At 43.4% G+C, this 26,600-nt stretch overlaps 2 protein-coding genes across 4 annotated transcripts in view; both read right to left on the reverse strand.

The window, feature by feature from the left end:
* Positions 1–5,853, reverse strand: part of CPQ (carboxypeptidase Q) — a 161,739-nt gene extending 155,886 nt beyond the window's left edge. The window contains exon 1 of one of the 2 annotated variants that reach the window (XM_081919787.1): positions 5,521–5,853. The gene's annotated coding sequence lies outside the window, so the exon portion shown is untranslated. The remainder of the gene's footprint in view (positions 1–5,520) is intronic. The other variant, XM_081919788.1, reaches the window with a different exon arrangement.
* Positions 5,854–20,212: 14,359 nt separating this feature from the next.
* SDC2 (syndecan 2) overlaps positions 20,213–26,600 on the reverse strand; it is a 65,237-nt gene continuing 58,849 nt past the window's right edge. The window contains exons 3-5 of one of the 2 annotated variants that reach the window (XM_081919891.1): positions 25,126–25,268; positions 23,330–23,471; positions 20,213–21,479 (exon numbers count right to left, since the gene is read on the reverse strand). In XM_081919891.1, the coding sequence (XP_081776017.1) occupies positions 21,316–21,479; positions 23,330–23,471; positions 25,126–25,268 (449 nt within the window). In that variant the 3' untranslated portion in view covers positions 20,213–21,315. The remainder of the gene's footprint in view (positions 21,480–23,329; positions 23,472–25,125; positions 25,269–26,600) is intronic. The other variant, XM_081919890.1, reaches the window with a different exon arrangement.

Genomic DNA, 26,600 nt, shown 5'->3' on the forward strand with positions numbered 1-26,600 from the left:
TTTCTGTTTCAACTTCTACCAGTTCTCAGGCAAACCTTTTCAGCCTAGGAGTTCACACATTTTCTCTATGAACCCTGCCCTGCTGCACGACACCAGTGCTCATCAGCATACCGCCAGTGCTGTGAATATTTCAGGGGGAAAATAAAATCTTGATCCAAAACAGGGCCTTTGGAGTGACTTGCCAGTTATTTTATTCCCATGGCGCCAGCAGCCAAGTTCCATTTCAAAAATAACCCAGAGTTTCAAAATAAAACCTGGAAATCCGTCAGAATGCTTATATTAATGCATTAATAATGAGATACTTGTGGTTTTCTGCTGGTACATTCGCCACCAATGACAAATGTGAGAAAGGTCAGACGGAAAGATGCCCTTGATCCCAGGACAAGAGGATAGTGGAGCTCAGTGTGCAAGAGAATGCAGTGCTCTTGTCAACACAACAGGTCAAAGGACAGGCCAGGAGGGCAGACACTGGGAGTATTTTTTTAAAAAAAAACAACCCACCAATATCCTGCTATTTGTTTTCTTCCCTCTCCCCATGTATAATTTACTAAGACATCTCTGCCTCCAGCTATGTTCCTTCCTCTGCAAAATTTAAGCCATTGATTTTCAATAAGCTTGGGAAGCAAAGAATTTGTATTTTTGTTCTTTCCTGTACAAATTGCGACATCGGATGTACCGACCTTTTCAGCAAGGGCAATTCAGGCAAGGAATGTGAAAAAAATGGAAAACCAGCTCAGCACCATTTGCATGGAAAGAAGGCAGTTTGTCTAATTATTAAGAGTCTCTAGATTTGTTTAGCTGACATGGAAGCTGCATTCTAAAGTGTGTGCGTGTGTGTGTGTGCGCGCGCGCATTCCTGATCATGTAATTTTTCTTGAGCAGGAAAATGAGAGAAAAATCCGAGTAGTCAACTAAATAATTGTGCAAGCATAATGACTTGCCCTTGTGCAATGGGACCTCACCGCTCTCCTCCTCCCCACTCCTAAATCTGTTCTAACACGTGACGTGTGAGCCGTGAGGTGGGGAGTCCCCACTGCACAAGTGGAAGTCATTCTGCTTGCACAATCATTTAGTTGAATAAAGCCCAAAGTTTGCTTTATTTGCACACTGTTATGATGTGAATTGTAGAGAGACGTGTGTTTGGACCAACCCTAAGAACACCATTTAAGAGTGCCATGAGGAATCCAACCAAGAGTCCATTTAGTCTAGTATACCATGGACAAATAGATGCTTCTAGAAAGCTTTGAAGCTTATCACAGAGGCCAAAGCCTTCCTGTTTGGGTCTCCTTAGGTATAATGGCTATCCCTCATGAATCTAACTCCCTTTGAAGCCACCGAAGCCAACAGCCAGCATCACCACACACAGGGGCAGTGATCTGCATACCTTTAGTACACATTGTGTGAAGTATTTTCTTGTGTCCAGATTCTACTGCCAATCAGTTTCACTACTGCTGCACATCAAATTGCCATGGAGCTGTCAGCTTCAACCCCCAGATCTGTTTGCTGAATAGTTTCAGGTCCCTCCAGGCTAATGCCTCTCCACTGCATCATCACAGATCTACAGCAGGAATTGGGAACCTGTGTGCTCCACATGTTCACAGAATCAGAGTTGGAAGTGTCATTTAGTCCAACCCCCTGCAATGCAAGGCTTCAGCTCCCACCTGCTCGATCCAGCAGGGCTAATGTTCCAGGATGACGGAAGTTGTAGTAGTCCAAGAACATCTGGAGGGCCACACATTCCCCTCTGTGGATCTACAGGCTATCCTGGTGAGCCTTCCCTTAAACAGGCTGTAGGTAGAATTACAGTGGTACCTCGGGTTACAGATGCTTCAGGTTACAGACTCCGCTAACCCAGAAATAGTACCTCGGGTTAAGAACTTTGCTTCAGGATGAGAACAGAATTTGCATGGCGGCAGCAGGCAGCCCCATTAGCTAAAGTGGTACCTCAAGTTAAAAACAGTTTCATGTTAAGAACGGACCTCCAGAACGAATTAAGTTCTTAACCCAAGGTACCACTGTACTGCCCATCCTTACAGATACCCCCCCAACCTGGTGCTAGTTCTGCCCCCACAGCTAGTAAGAAAGACACTGCAACAGAACCTAATGACATCAGCCTAACATCAAGGACTTATCCCACTGCAGAGTAAACATAATAAATGGGCATTAGAAATGATAACTGGTGAGGGGACATTTCAGTCTCTCAATACATTCTGGCTATGCTCATACTTTATCTCCCCCCCCTCAAAAAAGAATGGGGCACCAAAAGGAAACCCCAGTGGGAAACTGTTAAATTGGAATAATCTGCAGAATTTGGCATTGTTGGGTTTAGTATCGGCTGGGAGTGCCTAGCTCACTGCAAAAATGCATTCATTATGTACGCTGTTCATCTTGGTTTGCCAATTCATTAACAGTTGGGAAAAGCCAACACCCAGTTGGATGAAAAGATTGACTCCTTTTGTTATGCGACTGAATCTAATTTTCATGTGGGCTCTGCATGTGACACACATCTCGCCTGCATGGCTGGCTCTTCCGGCTTTACTTTACAATAACAAGTCTTCTCACAGCCCAGCCATATATGTGTGACTGCATTTATGGGGGGGGGGGAGGGAGGGAGGATAATGTTTCAAGTATTAGTTATACTGCTGAATCTATCTGCTGCTATTATTGGGGTTGCTTTATGAATTGCATGCGGTTTGTGTAAATGTGTTCTTAATATACAGTACTGAATAATATCCAACCCTGCCCTTCTGCCTGCGCAACAGACTTCCACTTGTGCAACAGAACTTCCCTTTCCTCTTCTCCCCCACCCACGAAGCCCTCCCTGCACCCTCAAAATAGTCACAGATGGTTAAAGGACCCTCTGGATCAGAATTTGCAGATGAAGGGAAGCCCCTTGCACCATGGTAGCTTTACCTATGCTTATGTTCTTAGATATATAGTAAGTCACTGAGAGAGCTTTCTGTGTAGGAAGTAACTAACAAGTTCAAATAAAATCATCATCTGATGGAGCAGAGTTTGGCCCATAAAGGCTTGTGCCAAAATTAGTATGCCACTAAACTCTTGCTGTTTGAGGTTGATGTGAGATCTCTTTGGCTTTGGAGCCGATTCATACATGCAAGTTATAACTGATGCAGATAAAAATTAGCCTATGTGCAACCCAGAACTTGGTTAAGTCCACCCAATCTACTATATATGTGTATTAGAGGAATATCTGTCAAATACGAGATAGGGGCGCCAACATTTCCCTGCCTTTGGGCAGATTCGAGACTCACAGGTAACATTGCTCAGGTAAGTTTGCCCAGCACAGAGACCTTCCGTGTTCCCTGCAAATGTTGCTGTATCCCTAAGTGTACATATCCCTCCACCAGCAAGGGATGGTGGGAGTTGTAGTCCAGTGACATGTAGGGAGCCATGGGATCCTCATCTCTGATATAGAGGCAGTGTTGGAAAACTTTCCCTAGTGAATATTAGTTTTGCATGCAGTTGTTTAGTTTTGCATGCAGTTGTTAAAGGCTGTGTTTTCTGTGAACCGCTCTGAGACCTCTGGGTATAGGGCAGTATACTACTACTACTAATAATAATAATAATGTAGCCTGCCAAGAAAAAAACTGTATACCTGAAGGAGCGTCTCCACCCCCGTCATTCAACCCGGACACTGAGATCCAGTGCCAAGGACCTTCTGGCGGTTCCCTCATTGCAAGAAGTGAAGTTACAGGGAACCAGACAGAGGGCCTTCTCGGTAGTGGCACCCGCACTGTGGAACACCCTCCCTTCAGATGTGAAGGAAATAAGCAGGTATCCTGTCTTTAAAAGACATCTGAAGGCAGCCCTGTTCAGGGAAGTTTGTTAATATTTAATGCTGCATTGTTTTTAACACTCGATTGGGAGTTGCCCAGAATTATATTATTATTATTATTATTATTATTATTATTATTATTATTAAACTGGTAGTCCTGTTCGCTCAGCCCATACAAAGCACACAGTCACATAGACAAACCCTGGTATGCCCACAACACAATGCAAGGTATACTTTACTGAGAACAGAAACGTACTCAGTTCAGTGGAGTTTACTTCCAAACAAGTGTGCACCGGATTGTTGCCCTACTGACAGTGGGTGGAAATAAATAGTGGGGGAAACTCCATGAAATTTCTGTACCAAACTACTATTAGAGGAGCAGAATCAGGAATAAGCGGTAGCAACTTTACCAGAAATGCTAGATTCCTCCCAAGAACTGTCATCTGTGGTTCCTGTTCTGCTTCCGATACTTGCAGGAAGGAAGCCCTGGTTATTGGACAGTGACTCCAGAGGTCCCGGCCGTTAGCAATGAGCAGTAGCTGGAAAGTGGGGCCAAGAATGGTGGAAGAGTACCTAAAACGTTGTCTCACTCATCATCTCCTGCCACTGACAGCGCCAGCTCCTCAAAGTGGCCCAAACGAACGCTGTACATTTTAATGAAATGCTTTTAATCGTGCTGAATATCTAGAGGTAGATCTCCCAGCAGTCATCAGAATACTGGCTGCAATTTGCTGTTCCCTTGGGTTGTCCCCCACCCGCACCTGTCAGGTTCAGTAATTGGCTTTAATTAAAAACACAGCAGCAGAATTAAACTGACCATGCAAGGTATGGCAAGCGCAACTCATCCTAGGAAGGGAAATGCGTGACACGGAGCTGGACCAGGAAGCTGCAAACATCACCCCTCCTCCTCGTCTCTCCACTACACACAATGCTTAAAGATAATCAATAAGCTCCTCTGGAAGGTGAAAAGCAAGTCGTCAATACAATCTATCCATTCAACTGCACAGTCACACCCTCCATAGTCTCCGCCGCTACCCCTTCCTACTAGGCAAATAAGTTATGGGACGGGTGGTGCTGTGGGTTAAACCACAGAGCCTAGGACTTTCCGATCAGAATGTCAGCGGTTCGAATCCCAGCGACAGGGTGAGCTCCCGTTGCTCGGTCCCTGCTCCTGCCAACCTAGCAGTTTGAAAGCACGTCAAAGTGCAAGGAGATAAATAGGTACCGCTCCAGCGGGAAGGTAAACGGCGTTTCTGTGCGCTGCTCTTAAGTCATGCTGGCCACATGACCCGGAAGCTGTACACCGGCTCCCTTGGCCAATAAAGCAAGATGAGCGCAGCAACCCTAGAGTCGGCCACGACTGGACCTAATGGTCAGGGGTCCCTTTCCCTTTAGACAAATAATAAGTTGCAGAAGAAGGTAAGGTAAGGTTTCCCCTCCTTCCCGTTTTGTGGGCTGAATTGTGAGCAAGGGGAGAAATCCTATACGGAGCTTCCGCCTGGTTCAAGGAACCACGAGCCGCCCCCGTGAGAATATCCGCTCCCTTGACTTCAGGACACATTTTTTTAGTTTCTGCAGGGGCGCTTCAAGAAGCGCCGGCCCTCCCTGCGCGCAAGCGTGCGCAGCCGGGCTGCCAACCACGCTACTTTCTCCGGCCTTAAAACGGCTCCCGAGCGGCCTCCTGCCGTGGAAAACGCGGGGGAGGAGCGGGGCTGCTCACCAACCTTCCTCTGGAGCGAGCGAGCGAGCGGGTGGCGGAGAGGAGAGCTCGAGGCCACGTCCCCTGCGCAGCAGCAGCAGCTGAATGAACCGGAGAGGCGCTTTTCGCCCTGCCTGAGCAGGAGCATTTGCCTCTCCAGCGGGTACAGACGTCAGCCTCGTGCGCTGCGGAGAGGCTCTTTGGTCACAGTCCGGCGAGGAGGACCAGGGAGCCCCTCGCCTCAGTGGGGTGTTGCCAGGAGAAAACAAACCAAGCTCTCTCTTTTTTAATGATCCCAGCACCAAAGGCATCAAGACCAGGCCTGTGCAGAGCTTGTGCGAGGCCCCGGGCGGGAGTCTTGGGAGAAGGAAGTTATAAACTAAAAAAAAAAAGGAGCTGGCAAGGTTACATAAGACGGCAAGGTAGCTCGGATAAAGCAGTTCATTGCAACATCTCCCATGCAGCGTATTTGCGAAGCAACTACAGTGGTACCTCAGGTTACAGATGCTTCAGGTTACAGACTCTGCTAACCCAGAAATATTACCGCGGGTTAAGAACTTTGCTTCAGGATGAGAACAGAAATCGTGCGGCGGCAGCAGGAGGCCCCATTAGCTAAAGTGGTACCTCAGGTTAAGAACAGTTTCAGGTGAAGAACGCACCTCCAGAATGAATTAAGTTCTTAATCCGAGGTACCACTGTTCAGTGTTTCCCAACCTTGGGTCTCCAGTTGTTTTCAGACTACAGTTCCCATCATACCGGACCACTGGTCTTGCTAGCTAGGGATGATGGGAGTTGTAGTGCAAAAACAGCTGGAGACCGAAGGTTGGGAAACACTAATCAGTAGCTTTGGTCACACCGGCCAACTAGTCATCCAAAGAAAAGGTTGAATTGCTTAGGACTAGAAATAGACAGTGGCGTAGTGTGGGTTGTCAGCACCCGGGGCAAGGCAAGTAATTTGCGCCCCCTAGAGTGAGTGAGCCAGGTAGGGGCAGAAAGCTGCGAGTGCGAGCGCGCCACCCCCAGATGTTGCGCCCGGTGCGGCCGGCCCCCCCCCTGCACCCCCACGCTACGCCACTGGAAATAGAAGCAGGTAAGGAACAATATGTGGGCTGAAGTACATACATTTGGCATTCAGTGGCCATCTCCCGCTCATCCTTGCGCCAAGTCCTGCTGGTGCAACACTGGCACCAGACATGTGGCTCTGACAGACTTGCAGGCCATGAGATGCGCCACTGCGGTGGTTGCATGTAATCTGATCTGAAACTAATGCTAGGCATAGGGGTAGTGGGGGGGGGCAGCTGCCTCCCTAAATCAAGTAAATCAATAAAAATACTTAACTGAGGTTCTGCCCCCCCTAAGAAGGAGATTCACCCACCCCACCCCCCAGTATGAAGCCTGCCCTCCCAACATCATTTCTGGCTATGCACATCAAGGCAGCTGAGTGCTCTTGGGCTTTGGGGCTTCCCCATGGCATCTGGCCACTATGGGAACAGGGTGCAAGACTACACTAGATGGGACATTGGCAGGATCCTCTTATGTTCAAGCCTGAGTTCCTATTACTCGCAGTTTATAAAGATGTCACAGAGCATCTATCCGTAAGGCGATAAAGTACAGAGATGATTGAATGACTCACTGTCACTCAGAAAACACATTCTCAGTTCTTCGTGACTGTAATATGTTCACATCTATTCGCTTCTGTTTCTTTCCCTTTGGGTCTGGTGACAGAGCTTTCATTTGCAGTAATAATAGAAAAAAAACTGCCCTTGTGTTGGGCTCATTGAGGGGCCCTAGAAAACATATCTGTCAATTCTTTCCTCCACCTCACACTTTTTCCTTGCACTCTCCTTTGGTACCTTTGATTTTACCTCCCTGTCTCATTAAGAGGAGAGTCATAATCTGGCCATCTGTCATTTTTGTTGTTGTATTTCTTTTTGTTTACAAACTTCTCTCTTTTGAATGGTGGAAAACATAACTACATTTGATGGTCGCAGAGACAGTGTTACATTCAGCTCTTTAAAACAATCTAGCTCACTGATGATCATTTTTGTTTTTTGTTTTCAAAGCATCACACAAAAGTTTTGTTTCAGTGAACCTCACCTTTCTTTCCCTAGTCAACTGCCAGGCAGAGACTCCTTGTGTGGCTTTGCCAAATAATATATGCTACAAACCTACAAGCTTTCAGACATAGGTATGTTGATATTGGGCAAGCTTAAAACTAAAAAAGAATTATGTGCACACAAATAAAGTCACAAAGGAGGTTAGGATTTTGCTCTCCTGCAGCATCTGCTTATCTGTGAAAAGGGGACATTGCAAATGCTTTGCCTAGATTTCTTCCCCACCCCCTAGATTTCTTCCAGTAAAGTCATCAAAGAATGTAGTTATACCTGTCTTGGAATACAAACTTGCCCTATTTGTAATATTCAGCAGCCTCACCAGTTGAGGAGCATTTCCTACAAAGAAGTTATTCATCTTAGATTGTACATTGAATGCCTCCCTCTCCCCCTAGTCCATTAAATGCCAGGTCACCTGGGAAAGCAAATTTTCTAGGACACCTTTGTCCTTAGTATGGATGCCAGGTACCCTGGGAAATGATGTTTCCCAGAATCCTTGGCACATGAGACAGAGCATTCAAAGCACTAGGACGGGGAATTTAGGCCTCCATTGAGACTTCTCAGTTGCTGCTGGTATCACAAAGTGCAGAAGGCCAGAGAAAAAACGGCTCACAGCAGAGCTGAGGGAAGCAATTGTGCCCTATTGGGAAAGTCAGCAATATTAGAATTTGGGGATTAGTTTCAGGGGTGGCCGTTTTGTCATCTTTAAAGAAAACCTCTCAATTTGCTGGTCCCAATCCCAAATCAAGCTGATGGATTTGCTTCTGTACTTGACAATAGGCAGAAAGACTGGATTCAGCTTATAATGGCTTTTGTAACAGTGTATTTCCCCTCCACATTTCACCCTTGAGGGGGAGGTGAATGGGAATTTCCTTCCCTTAATGTATCGGACAGTTCAGAAGCGATAAAGTTCTGGGCACCTCATGATGTCCACTTTTGTTATTTGTTTATTTAGCTGGCGGTAGTCCAGACAGCTGAGTCTCTTCCCAAGACACCTGGATTCTGGAAATGGTATCATGTACCGGTACATGTTTTGTAGTGTTTAACTCGTTAGGCTTGGGGCCTCCTGGCACTCAAAATAGAAATAATTAACTTAAAATAGTAAATCTCTGGCATAATAATTTGCTAGTAAATCATTTACTACTTGGGGGATTAGAACATGGAGCAGAGAAAAGAAAAAGGAACCAAAAAGGATGTTGGAATATACACAAAGCTGCCAGGTTCAATATCTGCAGATAAGCTTAAAAAATACAATACCCAAATCTGACCCCCTTCAGAAATTTTGGACTCCCATCAGCACCACTGCTGTAGTCCCAAACATCTGGAGGGCACCAAGTTGGGGTCACTTGAATTAACGTAGGACTGGAAGGTTTACAGTAGCACCATTTTGAACTTGTTTTGGGTTGCTTTTTATGCAGGCAAATTTTCCTACTCTGCCACCACCATTCCTTTGAATTTCTGTGTCATTTCTTTTGGAGCACCACATTTTTCCAAAAGTGAAAGAAAAGAAAGCTTCTGCTTAGGAAATGCTCCTAAAACTCAGTCCTCATGAACTGCTCCACCCAGATTTAGACTTTAACTGATATGTATTTATCCTGAAAAACTTAATGAAATTACCAGAAGACTTCCTTGGTATATCTGTCAGTGACATTAAGACGCACTCACCCGTTTTCCTCCCCAGATGTTGGTCTCTTGTGTGTTTTTCATACATCAGCAGGTATATTGCGATACAGTCAGCACCATAATGAATTCAGTGAACCATTCAGATTAAGGTTCCCTCTGATTCAGTGACTCAACCTTTGCAGTTTTAGTGTAGGAAAATGGGAAGTATCAAGAAAACGTGCTGACACTGCACTTCAGTTTCTGAAAAGTGGTGCAGTTCCTAGTCACTAAAGCAGGTATAAGCACTCTTACACCACTTTAGCAGCCATGGCTTCCCCCCAAAGAATCATGGGAACTGTAGTCACCAAGATTCTTTTAAGGGGAATGGCAGTTGATAAAGCAGTATAAGTGTCACCTAGAAGTTGTTGGACTACAACTCTAATCACTCCTGATCTTTGGCCATGTTGGCTGGGGCTGATGGGAATTGGAGTTCAACCACATCCAGAAGAGCCACAGGCCATAACAGTAGGCCAGAGAAGAGCAGCTTTGGTGATTCACATTTCTTAGAGCACAATTTTCCTGAACCCCTGGCCTACCTGGCAGTAAGTCAGGATGCCAAGTCCAAAATTTGAGGTCAGTCCACACAAGTGAAGTCCAAAGGTTCAGGGTAAATTCAAGTCCGAAGGCCAGCAGTCAGGATACAGTCCAGAATCAAACCCAAAGTACAGTCCTGTGGAGGTCCAGGAGCATCCAAGCTGAGGTCCACCAACATGGGCAGTTGAGCAGACACAGCACCTCAGCTCTGCTTCCCTTTTGCACTTTGCATGCTGATTCTAGCACCTGGGCTTGATGAGGCATGTGGCCCTCACCTGTTCTGAGCCCACTCCAGCTGAGGAATCACACACCTCCTTCCAGAGCTAGTGAGCCCCCACCTGGCCAGCTAGAGAGCTGGGCTTTGGGCCCTAGCCTGCCTCAGCTTCCTGGAGCATCCCACCTGCTGCTCCCTAGGTCTCAGAACCCGCCTTGTGGGCCCCTCTGGCTCTGGTGATGGTTCTTGCTGCTCTGGTTTCTGTGTGCTGACCCCCATCATCCTCCATCACCCTGTGAGTACTTCATATACCAACCTCCTCTCCTTCCCCATCCCTTGCTTGCCCCAGTGTGTCCCAGTCCTGGCTACACCCCTCGCTGGGATCCTCTGCCTCCTCCCTGTTGTCCTGCCAGTTCATGACAGCAATTGTATTTCAATGTCTGTTGTTTGCATTTAGGACATCATAATCTTCCACTCCTTTGTCCTGTCAGTGCCTCTGTGAAGTAGGTTAATATTATTCCTGCTTTACAAACTGGAAACAGAGACCCTGTTAAGCTAGTAACGGTTTTTCTATGAGTTCTGAACTAAGTGGCTATTTTTATTTTTTAAATTATTATTATCTAGCTTTATCTAGCTTTCCAGTTGAGCTGCCCATTGCTTCACGTTCAAATGGAAGGTGCAACAAATCTTCCATTAAGGAAACTCACGCCATTCCTTTGTGCAAGCTCTTAATTTCACAGGTTTGTTCCTGTGTACAAAATTACCTGCCCTGGAAAGAATAAAAGGGAGTTTGAATGTTTCAAGTCACTGGAAGTCCAGATAAAACAGGGATTCATCTCAGTGTCTCTAGTGAGCTTGCATAGCAGATGAGATCGTTCATCTCTCCATGCAATGACTCTTCTGCCTACCGTATCAGCAATTTTTTAAAAAATGCAACAACAAGGTAGGGCTTTATGTTGCATCAGTGAAATCCTATTGTCTTGGGTGCTGTTATTCGGAGGCAGGAGTTGCTGCTTTTCCTCCAAATTCTTTGCATTGTTCATTTCACTTTCCATCAATTAAATATGAAAACCTCCACAGAGGCAGGAAGGAAGAGGAACTTAAGACATATGAGATAGCTTAAGCGATGTGATGTTTGCTGGGTTTTAGGGGCAAGGGAGCGATGAGGGAGAATCACCAGATGTTCAGATATCACAGTGATAGGTTTCAGGAATAAATTCTACAGCTGCAGACCAGCTGCCAAGAACAATCTATGCCACACAGTTGTGCTATTCTCTCTTGTACTTGACAGTTCCATGGTTCTTTAGAGTATTGAAGCTGTAGCATGCTATGAACATTTGAGAAGGCATTTGTGTCAGGAAAGCCCAAGCCGTCATTCAGAATTCCAGTTGGGAACTCGCCCGTGCTGCAAGTATTGGAGCAGTGTGCAGTCAACAGCCTCAACTAATGAGTTCTTTGGCCGGTGATGTTCCTCCAAGAAAAAGGTGATAGAAGAACCATTTTGTTGAAAATGCAGAAGATAAACGCATTCAGCGCTAGTCATTCCTTTAGACAATGTAGTTGGACCAGTGTTAGAGTGGTAAATTTTGAAGCGCATCTTGACAGCCCCATAGCCACAACTCCCAAGGAGAGTGCAAAAATACAAAGAGCCCTATTAACCCATTTTGTGTAAGGGTTAAATGACAGCCATGGATTAGTAAACTACTCTTTCTCTATGCTAATGAGAACGTTAGAAGAGCCTGGTGGATCAGTCCAATGACCCATTTAGTCCAGCATCCTGTTCTCACAGAGGCAAATCAGATGCCTATGGGAAGTCCACAAGCAGGACATGAGCCCAACAGCGCTCTTCCCCCCTGTGATTCACTGTAAGTGATATTCAGAGCCATACAGTCTCTTGGAGGCGCAGGTTAATTCTGTGTACAGGGCGGCCGTCTACCAGCGCCATCTGGTACGCAGGCTGAGACCCTACCTCCCCGCGGACTGTCTCGCCAGAGTGGTGCATGCTTTGGTTATCTCCCGCTTGGATTACTGCAATGCGCTCTGTGTGGGGCTACCTTTGAAGGTAACCCGGAAACTACAATTAATCCAGAATGCGGCAGCTCTTAGACTGGTGACTGGGACTGACCGCCAGGACCACATAACACCAGTCCTGAGAGATCTGCATTGGCTCCCAGTACGTTTCCGAGCACAATTCAAAGTGTTGGTGCTGACCTTTAAAGCCCTAAACGGCCTCAGTCGTGTATACCTGAAGGAGTGTCTCCACCCCCATCGTTCAGCCCGGACACTAAGATCCAGCGCCGAGGGCCTTCTGGCAGTTCCCTCATTGCAAGAAATGAGGTTACAGGGAACCAGACAGAGGGTCTTCTCAGTAGTGGCGCCCACCCTGTGGAACACCCTCCCTTCAGATGTGAAGGAAATAAGCAGCTATCTTATCTTTAAAAGACATCTGAAAGCAGCCCCGTTCAGGGAAGTTTTTAATATTTAATGCTGTACTGTTTTTAACATTTGATTGGGAGCCACCCAGAGTGGCTGGGGAAATTCAGCCAGATGGGCGGGGTATAAATAATAAATTATTATTATTATTACTACTACTATTGATGCTGGGATCAAAACATTGCCATTGTAACTAGCAGACACTGATGGTTTTATCCTCCTTGGATTTGTCTAATCCTCTTTTGAAACCATCCAGGTTGGTGGCCAAGTCGATGTCCCAAATATTTTGAGAGAAGGAGAAGAACTTTTCTCTTTTCTCTACACCGTGTATAACTTTAGACACCTTTGTCATGTCTCCCATTACTTGCCTTGTTTTCTAAACCAAGAGGTCCCAAATGTTGTAACCTTTCCTAATTTCTCCATCCCCTGGATCGTTTTGTTTTCAAAACAACAGTAAAACTGAAAGCCTCATCCTCTCAGCCACTTGCTGGAGCAAGGAGAGTCCATAACCTATCCTCTGCTTCCATCCTCTGCATAATAACCTATCCTCTGCTTCCATCTGGGGGACCAAACCAGGGCTGGACCAAAATACTTTGGCATCTGAGGCAAACCACAGTAAGGTTGTCCCCTCCCTGCCAAGAAGGGGAAGTAAAGATCTACATCAGCAACAAGGCAGGGATGAAGATTCATCGGAGGTTTTTGAGCAGAGGTTGAGTGGGCATCTGTCAAAGATACTTCAGCCATGGATACTACATATGTAGGGAGAGAACTACCTTGCAAAATTAAGAGAAGTGTGAATTTCTAGGGTGTTTCATTTTGCATATTGAATTGGGCAGGCTTGCTGTCAAACGCAAACAGAATCCAAACTTAGGTTTTGTGCACCACCTCCTACTCGTGTTACCTCTGAACTCTCCTGCTGCAATAAATCTGCTAAATTCTGACGTGCAGCATCACTTTATGCATTTTTGCAGCTCACAAGGCTACTCTTCAGGAATCTGATGTCATGGGAATCCTGTCAGAGGATTCATTGTGGGAACAAGTCTCTCATGAAGAGAAGATGTGTTGTGCAATGGCTTTACTCAGTAAAGGAAATCCAGGAAAGGATTTCCAGATTTTCTTCCTGGCAGCAGCAAATATCACAACTGCACAACTGGGACAAAAAAGCTACAACTAACCAATTTCCCAATAAACTGGGATGACCTTTTATAGCGGTTAAACCAAATTGACTCTTCTGAACTGAATCCATCCTGTATCTGTTCTAACGCACTGTTTTTTGCCCATGAATCCAGGGACCATATTACACACACAAAATGATTTTTAATGATTTTATCTGGCCAAACTTCACTCCAGATTTTTGCATTCCGAATTTTAAGATAACAATGAAATATTGTTATTAGTCAGTTTACAGAGATGGTGTTGGGACTTTGTTCATTGTATTGTTTTAAAACCTGAAGGCTGTGTGGGATTCTGTTATTGAAAATGCATCATATTAAAGTAACGGTTGAAAGTAGGCAGATATAAAGAGTGTGCTGTTGATTTTTTTAATTAAGATATTTAATGTCAGGCTACACTATAAAGTTACCTGACCTAGTACGCCAGTACCTTGTGAATTACCATTCTAGAGAAGCTTGCCCAATTCAACCTAGATTCCCTGGATTTTATTCCCTTTAGGAACAAAATAGCATTGGATCAAGCTACATGCAATCTCCCTAAAACACAGTATAAGGCTGAATCACTCTTGTCTCCAGAAAAGAAAGAACTGAAGGAAAGGTTATGGAAACTCTAGGGCATGCACAGTTAGGGCATGGATGATGCTAAACACATGCCCAGTACCAGTAAGTAAATAGTTCCTGAAGGGAATAGTTTAACAAGTTACTGTCCTTCTTTCACCATCCAGATGTCCTTAGTTTCCATCTGGATTGAGAGATATGATCTGCCAAGAGAAGAGAGGCATCTGTTAATCACTAGACTTTTATATAAATATATAATTTGCACCGTATGTTTTTCGCAACAGGCAGGGTTTGGACAACATTGCAAGCTGTGGTTCCTTGAAAAATGGAAGTGACAATTTCCAGAGTCACAGTTATAAGCTGAAGGAAGCTTGTGGAAAAGCTCGGCCTGTTCTTTTTAATGCTAATGGCAGTTATATGGTAACTTTGATTCCTTAAACTGTGACCAAATGTATGTAGTGTTTTGCTGTTCAATGTTGCCGATTTCTCACACCAGATCCACGAGATCTCCCATGAAAAATAGTTTCCAATTTGAGTCATTAAAAAGTCTAGATAATGATTGCTCTTCTCACTCCTACTCACATGCACACAACAGAATGGATAACGTCTTCTTGGGCTGGTTACTTCGATTTGACAGGAGTATTTTTCTAACCCTATCCCTATGGTCTTAATAACTCATGCATAAATAGATACTTTTTTAAAAAAAAAAGTCTGTTTATACTGAAAAGTAAGTTTCTGTAAGAAAGATATTGACATTTTCAATGGAAAGTGTTTTGCTAAGAATTTATGACAAGATCATGGTCCAAATTAACAAGTATGTACCGTTCCAACAGGGGAAATGGCTACCAACTCCTAAGAAGCTATAGTAGAGGTAGGTATATTGAAGTTTATCTAGTTTATCTTGCTAAGTTGCTTTGAGAGCTTTCTGCATAAAGCAACTAACAAATGCCAGAGCTGCCACCTCCTCCTAGCGAATAGGAGGTGCTGCTGCTCTCTTCCCACCAGTGTTCCTGAGGTAGATCTTCACTCCTCACGCCATTTTGTGGTTCGCCTCAGCTGCCAAAATGTTTGGGCCAACCCTGTCCATAGCTTAGTTGTTTGGTGAAGAATTTCAGTGGTACCTCGCGTTAAGAACTTAATTCGTTCTGGAGGTCCGTTCTTAACCTGAAACTGTTCTTAACCTGAGGTACCACTTTAGCTAATGGGGCCTCCCGCTGCTGTTGCACTGCCACCGCGCAATTTCTGTTCTCATCCTGAAGCAAAGTTCTTAACCTGAGGTACTATTTCTGGGTTAGCAGAGTCTGTAACCTGAAGCGTCTGTAACCCGAGGTACCACTGTACTTTCTTTTGTCTGAAGAAAGAAAGCTTATACCCAGAACAAACTTAGTTGGTCTCGGTGCTACTGGACAATTTTTTAATATTTATTTATTTATTTATTTATTTATTTATTTATTTATTTATTTATTTATTTTGTCTGTCCTGAATTGGTTTGCAATCTGATTGATTGGATGACCTGAGATCTGGTATTGTGACTGACAAGAAAGAAAGAAAATCTTCACAACATGCATAATGGTATAACCTATTATAACCCCCTGCTTTAGTCATCTTTTCAGCTAAAATAAAAACCTTCAAAGGTTTTATTTATAGCTTTTCCCCACAGAGGAATTGTTCCAGCCCCCTGATCATTTTCTTTCCCCTTTTCCTGCAACTTTCCCCAGCTTTACAATATCCTTTTTGAGAACGAGCAATTGGAACTGTCCACATTATTCAAAAGGTGAGCACGACATGGATTTGGAAGCATATGTGTAAGAAAATATAGTGTCTACCACAGAAAGTAATAAAACTTGTTTTGTAAAAATACAATGTAAAAATGACCAAGCAGTCCACTGAAAGGCGTGTTCAATATGTGTTACTATCTAAAAACCATCCAACAATATGTTTTTCTGCATCGCAGGAAACTGCCTCAATTTAACTGTACTTTGTTCTTTTATTGTATCGCCCACCCACTTTCTATTAAATTACGTAGCTCTGCAACGAATTTGAGAGTAATAAGCAACAGGAGCAGAATGGTTAAATATTAATTTAAGCCTACCAAGAATTATACTTGGAAAGTTAAGTTGTTGTCATTTTGGCAAGAACAATAATTAATCCATGCTCCCTGAAAGATTCAGTGGGTTCATCATCATTTTAATTGTCACTTGATTCAGCTTCAGTCAGCTTACTTGAATCCAGTACAAAACAATGACTACACTGCAAGATGGGTGGGAAGAACAGAAGGCAACCATGTTTTGTCCTTTCTTCTGACTCAAAGTCACAGCTTGGCCCAAGATCCAAGAGAATTTCCTGAAACTGAATCCAGACAAGACTATTGTATCACTCAGTACAGTGGAGACCCCACACTCTGTGTTTCTTTGCTATCCTGCTGTCTTCACTGGGACAAGAAAGTGTGATGCGGTGCTGATGGCTTTCACTGTTTTTATTGATGTGCTTTTATCTTAATATTCTTTGTTTTCATCCTGTTTGCTGCCTTGGGCATGTAAAAAGAGAACAAGGGGGATCTAAATTTAATAGACAAGAGTCCTCATCCAGGGTAGGGCCCTTTCTATGGCATACTATTGCCATTTAAATTTATTTATTGAGTTAATCTATACAATGGCTTGAGTAACTTAACAAAGGCACTCCCACTTACAAAGAATCACTTACGGAGCACACAAAGGAGTATTTCCCCTCATGCATCGTTTCAGATACAGTATTGAACCAAAATGAGAGAGTTCTCTGGATCCGGAATTACAGTGGTACCTCAGGTTACATACGCTTCAGGTTACATACACTTCAGGTTACAGACTCCGCTAACCCAGAAATAGTGCTTCAGGTTAAGAACTTTGCTTCAGGATGAGAACAGAAATCGTGCTCTGGCGGTGCAGCGGCAGCAGGTGGCCCCATTAGCTAAAGTGGTGCTTCAGGTTAAGAACAGTTTCAGGTTAAGAACAGACCTCCGGAACGAATTAAGTACTTAACCAGAGGTACCACTGTATATGTATTTTAGCAGCAGAGTTGTGAAGCGTCTACTAGTAAGCAGACTGAAGATCAAGAGTATAAAATTCTTCACCATGACAACAAAACTTGGCCTGTAGGAAGCATGTAGGGTTGGCTTTAGAGAAGCACTGCATGCCTTCCTCTGACTCTGAAAATCTGCTGATGGGTCAGTGGAACTCCTGGAATGGTATGGAATGGGGCCCAGAGGAATCACCCCTCTGCTTGCACAAGGCACTTTTGGATCCAACTCACAGGGAAGATTCATTCCAGTAAAATTGCCTTTAGAAGCATAGTCCATACTGGGAAAAGACATCTTTTGCATTATTTGAAGTATTAAAAAGTTGAAAATTCAAAACAGGAGGTTGAATATTTAGGATGCAACCGTTATCCTTGCACCCCAGCCACTTTCTGTTGGGGCCATTTCTGCATCCACAGTTCTGCTCCACATGCCAGTCAGAGAGGCAGCAGATCCCAGATTGGTTTAGCTCTTCCCCACCCACACCCCAAATGCCTCATTTTGGGGGGTTTCCATTGGCTATTCTGCTCACCTGTTCAGCACAGGAAGAGTGATGCTGTCCCTTCATCCAGTCTACCCGTCTCCCATTGCAAATGTGGTGGGGGTAGATTGCAGAAGTAGATGCTTTAGTTCTGACTGTGCAATACTCCCCATTTAATATTTGGCCTATTCAACCTGTAAACAGCCTGGAATTATGCAGAAGACTTTACATCAGACCATGCAAATGAAATAACTATGTTTGGGTATAGTAGACTTAATGTTGGCATTTGGGTAGCAGCAAAGGCTTTTTGCCAAAATTTCATCTTGGTGCCGTTATTTCCAGCAGCTGTTGTTTCGTGAGCTTCGCTTCACTACATTTTGTGCAATTAATGAACACTTGCTGAACACCATTTTCAAGCGGCTCAGCTTGTGGCAAATCAAAAGAAGCGTGCAAAGTATTTCAGTTAGCTTTCAAGAAACTTATTAAATAATTTTCTATAGCAGGAAGGCTGCCACTCGGTCTCTTGCAAACAACCAAGCGTAGTGTTATTTGCTAGGCCAAATGGTGAGATTTTATGGGACTAGCTACTCCATTATGCAAAGTAAAATGAAATTTAATCTCCTGCCACACGAGTTCCTAATATCACACCCTTCCAAGGGACATCATGCCCCTCCATGCACCCTTTCTGTTGTGCATCCATTGTAATTTGCGCTCGTGACGGTATCCAGCTGATTCTACGCAATCACGCTTCCAATACTGCTTGGGACTGCAGAAAGTTGAGATTGTACATACCACTTCATTTCCAACCAGGGAATGTTCCTTGGCTTGCTGTCAAAACATTGCAACTTTTCAGACCACCCATGTCCTGGGGTTGTTTTTCCCTATCCTGCTTTTGTTGTGCTATAGAGCAAGAATTCCACTCCAGATGCAAAATACAACGTGTTAATAACAGGAAAGCATTGCAGAACAACTAATAAAGCAGAACAATGTGTGGATGGTCCTGCATAAATCGAACACCATTTCTCTTCTATTCCATCAATGATTTGTTACACACTGTACCAGCAAAAGAAGCCAATCCAGAGAGACTCAAAGCCCTACGTTGAATGTACAAGTTGTAAAGAGGATAGGGGGGTTTTGTGTGTGTGTGGTACTTTGGTTTTTTCTCTTGCCCAGATTACTGCACTCTTCTCTTCACTGGACTTCCTTATTCAGGTTACATCCTCCCCTCTTCTGTCAGATCTTTGCGTCTCATGAAACCCTCTTGCCTCTTTGACATACCCTCTTCTCCTTATCTTCTCCTAGTCTATATGTTGGCTTGGTCACCCACTTTCCACATGAACCTCAAAGCGCTTGGCTTTTAAGGCTGCAGTGCTCCACTTCCTTATTAAATCTGTTTTTGAAGCTCCTCCTTGCTATTGCGGCATTCAGTCTCTCTGCTATAGGATGCAAAACATAATTTTTGCACCTTAAAAAGAGCAAACACCATTCCAGCTTGTCATATTTGAGACCTATGATCAGGACTAACATCATTATTCGGTGCACATTAACTTCAGCAGTTCTGTGCTATCTACTGCAGGTTAACTTTCTCCCTACCCCTGGAATTGGGGACAGGGTAGACCTCTAGATATTGATGGAAAACATCCTCCCACCTGCCCTGACCATTGGCCATGATGGGTAGGGACTGTTGGGAGCTGGGGCCCAGCATCTGGAGGGCCACAAGTTCCTCATCCTTACTGTCCCTTCACTAAGCCCTATCATGCCTCCTTGTTCTTGTCCATCTTATACAGACTGTGTAGGACGTGGCACTTCTGTGTGGTCTCTGCAGCACCACATTTGGCATGATGTCCAAAGCACATTCAGTGGGACTCAGGCGCCTGGAGGCCACTTCTCCCATGCAAAGAGTTGTGTGGTTGCACAGATTTCCAGGGAAGCACCAGCAGGCAAAAGGAGAGGGTCTAGTTTCCTGACTCACCTTTGTAGAAAAGGAAGGATGCAAACATCCCCCTTCCCACCTGCTATTTCTTCCCTCTCCTTGCATCCTTTTCTTTGGAGAAATGGTGGCCGCTGAACATACAGTTCTGGCCAGCTATTCTCAACCCCCACCACAGAGATAATGATGTGGAATAATTCTGTTACTTTTCAAGGCACGCAAACATATCCATATTGCTTATTTCAAGGGCAAGACATGGATGGGAGGAATCATTTGAGCACATGGAGAACTGAAACTTTATATTCATGTGAATTTGAGCACTAAAGAAGTAGCCCATATTGATTAGCACTTAACATTTCACCAATGTGAAAAAAATTAACAACTGCAGGTACATTTTCATTTTAATGAGGCTATAAACAGAGCTATTTCTCCCGTGAAACTCTTGTTAGCAACCTTTGGGGACCTTTGTTTCCAACATATCCTTTTATCATATAACAGATGCAATTAGTAGCATGGCGCATGAAGTCGCCATTATACGAAAGAGAACAAAATAAAGTCCACAATGAAATATTTCAGTATTAGGCCACATGATTTATTCAGTAGTGTTTATGTTCCCAAATTACAATTTATGTCTATCCATGTAAGACTACAAAAGTTACCATTAGAATTGTCTGTGCTTATAAAATACCAACATTTTCTTTTCTCTCTCTCTCTCTCTCTTTACTGTTATATACTCATTAACACCAGTCTGCAACAAGTTACATAGAATCATAGGCACTTCAAAGGCTTTAAAAGACGTTTACAACTTAAATGCATTTTTTAAAGAACAATTAAAAAAAAGGATTCTTTTTCAATTCCTACTCGTACCTTCAAATTGCAAAAAATTAACCAACAGTGGCCATAGAAATTTGCAGCAACATCTTGGAATACTGTTAAGAGTCTTTGGGTTTGTATAGGCTTGTCAGTAGCTTACTGCAAAATCTCCCATAAAGAAGATTTGTTTTTGTACGGGTACGACTACATCGTTTGCAGTAATAGTCCAATTTTACACATTAATTTGCTGCTGTAAGTTTCAATGAAGCTACAGGAACACTGAGAAACAAAGCAAGGTGTAAAATGGATTTTCTGACACTAAAATTTATACAAAGTGGAGGTTAAAGTTTACATAGCTGAAAAAATACATTTACACTAAGAGTTACCATTATCTGAGTTATCCGAAGACAAATTGCACCATGACAACTACAAAAAGGCATTTTATTTTTATTTATTTTTTTGGAAACAGATAAATTAATGAAATAAAAACTAACTTGTAAGATCAATCAGACATGCTGACAAAAATTAAACAACTTTCATTGAACCATAGGATAAAAACAATCATTTTCATTTATGCATAAAGTTTTTAAATGATTCAGTGAACATCAATGGCTGTATAAAATAATGTTTTGCCACTGTTATTCACAGAACACTGCAAAATGTTAAGATTTTACTTTACATTTTCTTAAAAGGAATACATGAAAAGTTTTAAATACAATGGGATTTTTTTTATCATAAAGGTGCCATAAAGGCTCTTTAATGAAAAAAAAAGGTTTCTTCATTATTCTATGCAAAAAAAAAAAAAGCTTTATTTAAAAAGTTCAGTGATCTCTTAAACAGAGACACTTAAGTTAAGAGTTTTATGCATAAAACTCCTTAGTAGGTGCCTTCTGGTAGGCGGCGCTGGATGGTTTGCGTTCTCCAAGGTCGTAGCTGCCTTCATCCTTCTTTCTCATGCGATATACCAAAAGCAAGATAAGGAAGATTGCAAAGAGAAAACCAATAACTCCACCGGCGATAACAGCTATGGAAGGGAAAAGAACAGCAGTTTCACCAGGAGCAGTGTATTGCCTCCAAGTTGTCCCCTCTCAAGAGAAAAAACAACCACCATCATTTACTGAGTATCCCAACCTTTCAAAATGGCATTTCAAAGCAACAGGTCTCAAGCCTGGGAACCAAGTGGAGAGGTTTCCTACCCTTGCCACACCTCCTCTTCCCAGGCCACGCCCCTCACTGGTCCTGCTCTGCAGTTTCCATGAGGGTTCTGCTTGGCTGAAATGCATCCCTGAATGATGCAGTTTGCTTGCCTGAAGAGGGAGGAGTGTGCAAGTGTGCGAAGAAACCATTCTACTGTACAAAGGGTTAACAAAAATGTTGCTCCCCCTACTTTTGCTTCTGGCACTGCCAACTATGGCTCCTTGGAGCACTGCCATTGTAACATTTTAATTCAGTTTAGTTTAAATATGTAATTCGTGTTTATAACCCATCCAGGTTCTTAAGAGCCACCCAGATTATTTTATAGCCGAATAACTGTTAAGGTTCTGGAAGGGACGTTCTAAAATGTTCCTGAAGGCTTGACAAGCCCAGCCCAAAATATATTTACTTGGCTGCAAAATGCGAAAGGATTTGCTTCTTAGCATGTGTGAATTGCAGCCCTGGAGTCAAACTAGACAAGCAAGGCATGAAGGGTGCAACTCTCTGGTCCCAGAGAGAGTAGCTCAGAGGCCCACCATCTGGGAGGGAGATCCACCACTTGTGGAAAGGACTGCGGCCATTTCCCCTCCACTGGTGCACCAGTGGCCAAGAAAGGGGTGTTCTAGGGACGGTGCTCAATATGTATTTTCAACACACATTCTCTCAAAATGCCCGTTTCTGAACATTATCTGAAAACACGTGCCACCATTAAACACAATTCTATAGGCTTTGAACCAAAAACTGCATTGCAAAATTTGAGGAAGTGTGAAACCCAAAGGGCTGGCAGTGTTCAGATCCTCACATTTGTCTGTGTGAGGTGCAGGTTAGGGTTCGTTTGTATCCGAATTCGCAAAGCTCAAATGCTTCTAGCAGCCCCATCCCCTTTGCAAAAAAACCCCATCAGGTGAAAGAGATTTGTTTTTTCTTTCATCCCTTGAGGAGGAGGTGAATGTCCTGGTGTAAACATTATTGAGATGCTAAGGAAAGGGCAGCAAGGTATTGAGAGGAAAAGAGCAATAAAATGGAAACAGTTCCTGGGTTGCAAAAGAGAAAAATAACCCACACTGGAAGAATGGCAGACAAAGGTGACTGACTACATGGGACTAGCGGAGATGACCAGCAGAATCCGTGACCAAGAAAAAGAGACGGTGGAAGAAGATTGGATGAAATTTAAAGTATATCTGAAAAACTGTTGTAAAATTGATGAATGCTAAAATGTCAAGGGAAAGGAAAATATAGAATTGCAGCTGTAACCGATTAAGGGTTAGAAGAAATAAGAGAAAATAAGCAATTAATTAATTGGTGTGAAGAGTTGCTGAAAAATTTTTAAAACAGAGATGCAGAAAAGGGGAGGTAAGGGGAAGTCCGAGAAGTAAGGTTATGAAAATAAGTTTTTTGAAATTATACATGTTTATATGTTTTGGGTCTGTTTTTGTGTGTGTATTGTTTTGTTCTTTATTTGTGTTGGAAAACTAATAAAAAAATTATTTAAAAAAAAGCAAAAGAGAAAAATAGTGGGGAGATTGCATCATACCGCAGGGTGGGAAGGAAGTGCTCAAAGCAACAGTCCTCCAATACTCCTAACAGCTATGTGAGTAGCTGCAGAGACAGTGAATACCTTGGCTTCAAACTAGAGCAGGAAGCTCCTTATTCTGCAGCTTATGAACATATGGCACCCACCTGCCAATACTTCTGTTCTCTGGAAAAGGTTTTCTGAGTGTTTTTGGGTGAATACGTCGGTGTCTTCACCTGGTTCGTTCTTAGCGTTTTTGTTTTCAGTGTCAGGCTGGAGAATCCTCTTTTTATCAATCTCTTCAGGTGACTGTAGCACAAGATGTGGGAAAACGATGGCACAGAGTCAGTTCAGAGGGAGGAACAACAACCCGCAGCAGCAGTAACAGAAACCATTACCCTTTATGCATTCAAATTCTGTAATATATACATTTCCTACTCACTTGACACCTTTAGCTCAACTCTCTTGAGAACCTGAAAGGGGGAGGGGGCAGAATTTGCCTCCTAAATTTCTAACTAGAAGCCTCAGACCCCTTTCTCAAAATAACTCCTACGAATCAATGTGTGCTTATATAGATTTGCTTATGAAATAAGAATAAAATCAAATAGATTTGTTGCTACATGGTGCAATGAATGTAGTCTAATTGTTTAAATATCCTTTAACTGTGTAACATAATGTGGCCTGTAGCTCAGTGGAAGACCATGTTCTTTGTATACGAAAGGTCCCAGGTTCAATCCCAAACATCTCCAGGTAAGGTTGGAAAGTCCCCTCTCTCAAACCTGAGGAGCCACTGCCAGTTAGTGTGATCCAGCTGTTTTAGACTACAACTCCTATCAGCCCCAGCTGGAGGACACCAAGTTGGAAAATAAGGTTGGTGTAGACAGCATATTGTAACTAGGTGGACCAATGATCTAACTTGGTAAGAGGCAACTTCCCATACTCTTGTTCCTATAATTTGAAAACAAGGAGCCTATTCCCCACAATTTAAGCCGCACCCAAAAACATTTCCACTGTTAATTCGAGGGAACTCTGTACAAAGCCCAGTGTGCCAATAGCCCTACAACAAAGCTTTTAGCGGCCATCGGTTCCTTTTGATATTTTATATTTTGGCTGCCCTGTGTAAAACCCTTTTGAGTGTCAGAATTCGTAAGGGAAGAAACAATCACATTCTGATAGGATTCACGGTCCATAAGAGGAATAGCCAACTGCTCGGTGATGCTAACTGGGTGCCCCGGATGCAGGAAACTACAGCAGCTTGCCCTACTCTTTGGTAGTTACTGAAAACTCTCCACTATGGTTTTTTTTTTTTTGCAAGTTTCAGGCCTTCGAAAGTATCTCTTATGATGAAACTCAGAATCATAACTTTGCAGTACTTAACCCTACCCTAACCTTTGCTTTCCTTACACACCTGTCTCCCTTCCACACTAAAAAACGGGGGGGGGGGGAGAAGCTGGTTGGAATAGGGTTAAGGGTTAAAAGAGGGGAAGCAGTGGGCAGAGCAAGGCTTAAGCACAGAGTCTCCTGCCCACTCCCTTTCTCCTTGCTACTTTGCACAGCAGCAGAAAATGCAAGGCTGGGGATTCTACACTTGTCACCAAGCTTCCCCATTTGAGCTGTAGGCACTAACACATTGGGGAGCCTGAGGATGCTCAAGGAGGAAAATGTAGCACTGGGGAAGAACCCTGCCAAACTGTGGGCACCGGGCGCCTTCTACGAGAGAGTAGCATCCAATATATTCTCAGATATAGAGGAGGGGTACACACGTTTCAGCACAGAAGACCAAAGCTCTGCGTTTCTCCTAATAGACTGATATGATATCCAAGGGAGTTGTCTTTATGGTTAATCCACAGCTTTGCACTAAACCTAGTAAATCCTCTTAAAGCATACATCAGATGGCATTTAAGGTTAAATTATTATCACGGCAGCTTTAAAAACCAGCAAGAGGCTCCTCCCCTGCACACACCTTTGTTTGCGTAGGTACCTTGGTCTGCATTTTCAGCGTGGTTTTCTCAGTTCTGGGAGCATCGCTAGTTGGTGGCATCTTTGGAAGAGTTCTTGATGGTACCACTATTGGCGTGTTATCGCCTTCTTCTTCTTCTTCAGCCCCTGAAGTATAAGAAGAATATGAATGGAAACACTCTGCTCTAGTTTATTGCCGATATTTGTGTGCTGCCCTAAAGATTGTTTACATTTCTCTTTTTTTTTAAAAAAAAACACTTTTCTAAAAAAAATCAACATCGCAGTAAAATGTAAAATAAATATTGGCGCTTCTCCTCCAAGGAGCTCCAGGGTAGCATATAGTTCTCCCCTCACCCCAACCATTTTGTCCTTACAACAACCCTGTTGTAAGATGACTTGAACTCTTCACAACATGCTGGTTTCCTATCTACAGCAGTGAAGGGGAACCCATGGCCCTCCAGATTTGACCATTGACCATACTGGGCCATACTGTCCAGCCACATTTCTCCATGTCCCTGATCTGCAGGAGGGTTTGTTGTCATAGGAAAGCATTCAAGCATGTGACACCCCCCCTCCCAGGAACAGTTTAAGAATGTAATCTGGTGTTTGTGGGGACCAGCCCTTACATATTCAGCAGCTGGCTAATCAAAAAGGTCCTAAACATTTACTGTGTAATTTATTCAGCTGTAAAAAGAACCGGATAGTTATCTGACCGATTATGTAGCAACTACTTTGCACTGAAATCCAAACACTCGTGACATTTTCTTTTATCTACCTAACTGATTTAATTCATCGAGATTTGCTCGGTAGTATTTGGCTTCCTTAGTTTAATTTTCCATTACTTCAGTACATTCAACTGGGGCAGGGGGAAAGAATTATATTAATCAAGCAGCCTGGTGCAACCACTTTTTTAATTCCTCGGTGTCTAATCTAGAACCAAATCCCATTTTTTGTCTTATCCCTTATTTACATGTAATAAATCCAACTGGATATCAGCGTTTAAAACTGGATATCTCAACTCCGGAAAACATAAATGCACAATTCAACCAACAGGAAGCTTCAGAAAAGTTCAGGATTACTGTATAACTATAGAAATGCACATGAAATTTCACAATCCAGGAGGGAGCATGGAAAGGGTAGCTACTGAAAGCTGTTTGTTGTTCCCTGCCACACACTCAATATCTCCATCACTCTAGGTAGCCCCGCCCCCAAGCCCATCAACAACATTATGCTCTCCATAAAAAATACTCTTTAACTGATATATGCTAATGAGATGCAATGCTCTTGCTTGTGGCAAAAATTGGTGTCATCTGAGCCACAATTACTTCTTTGTTGCCCAAACATTCTCCGTGGCCTTTAAATGCAGCGTGTCACCAAGGTCATCCTACTAAATGATACAGACACAACATGGGGATTCTAATCTTCATCATAAACAGCATCACAGATTCAGCAGGTAGTCAACAACGACTGTTTTAGGCA

The sequence above is a fragment of the Podarcis melisellensis genome (assembly GCF_964234715.1).
Source record: "Podarcis melisellensis genome assembly, chromosome: 7".
Taxonomy (NCBI): domain Eukaryota; kingdom Metazoa; phylum Chordata; class Lepidosauria; order Squamata; family Lacertidae; genus Podarcis; species Podarcis melisellensis.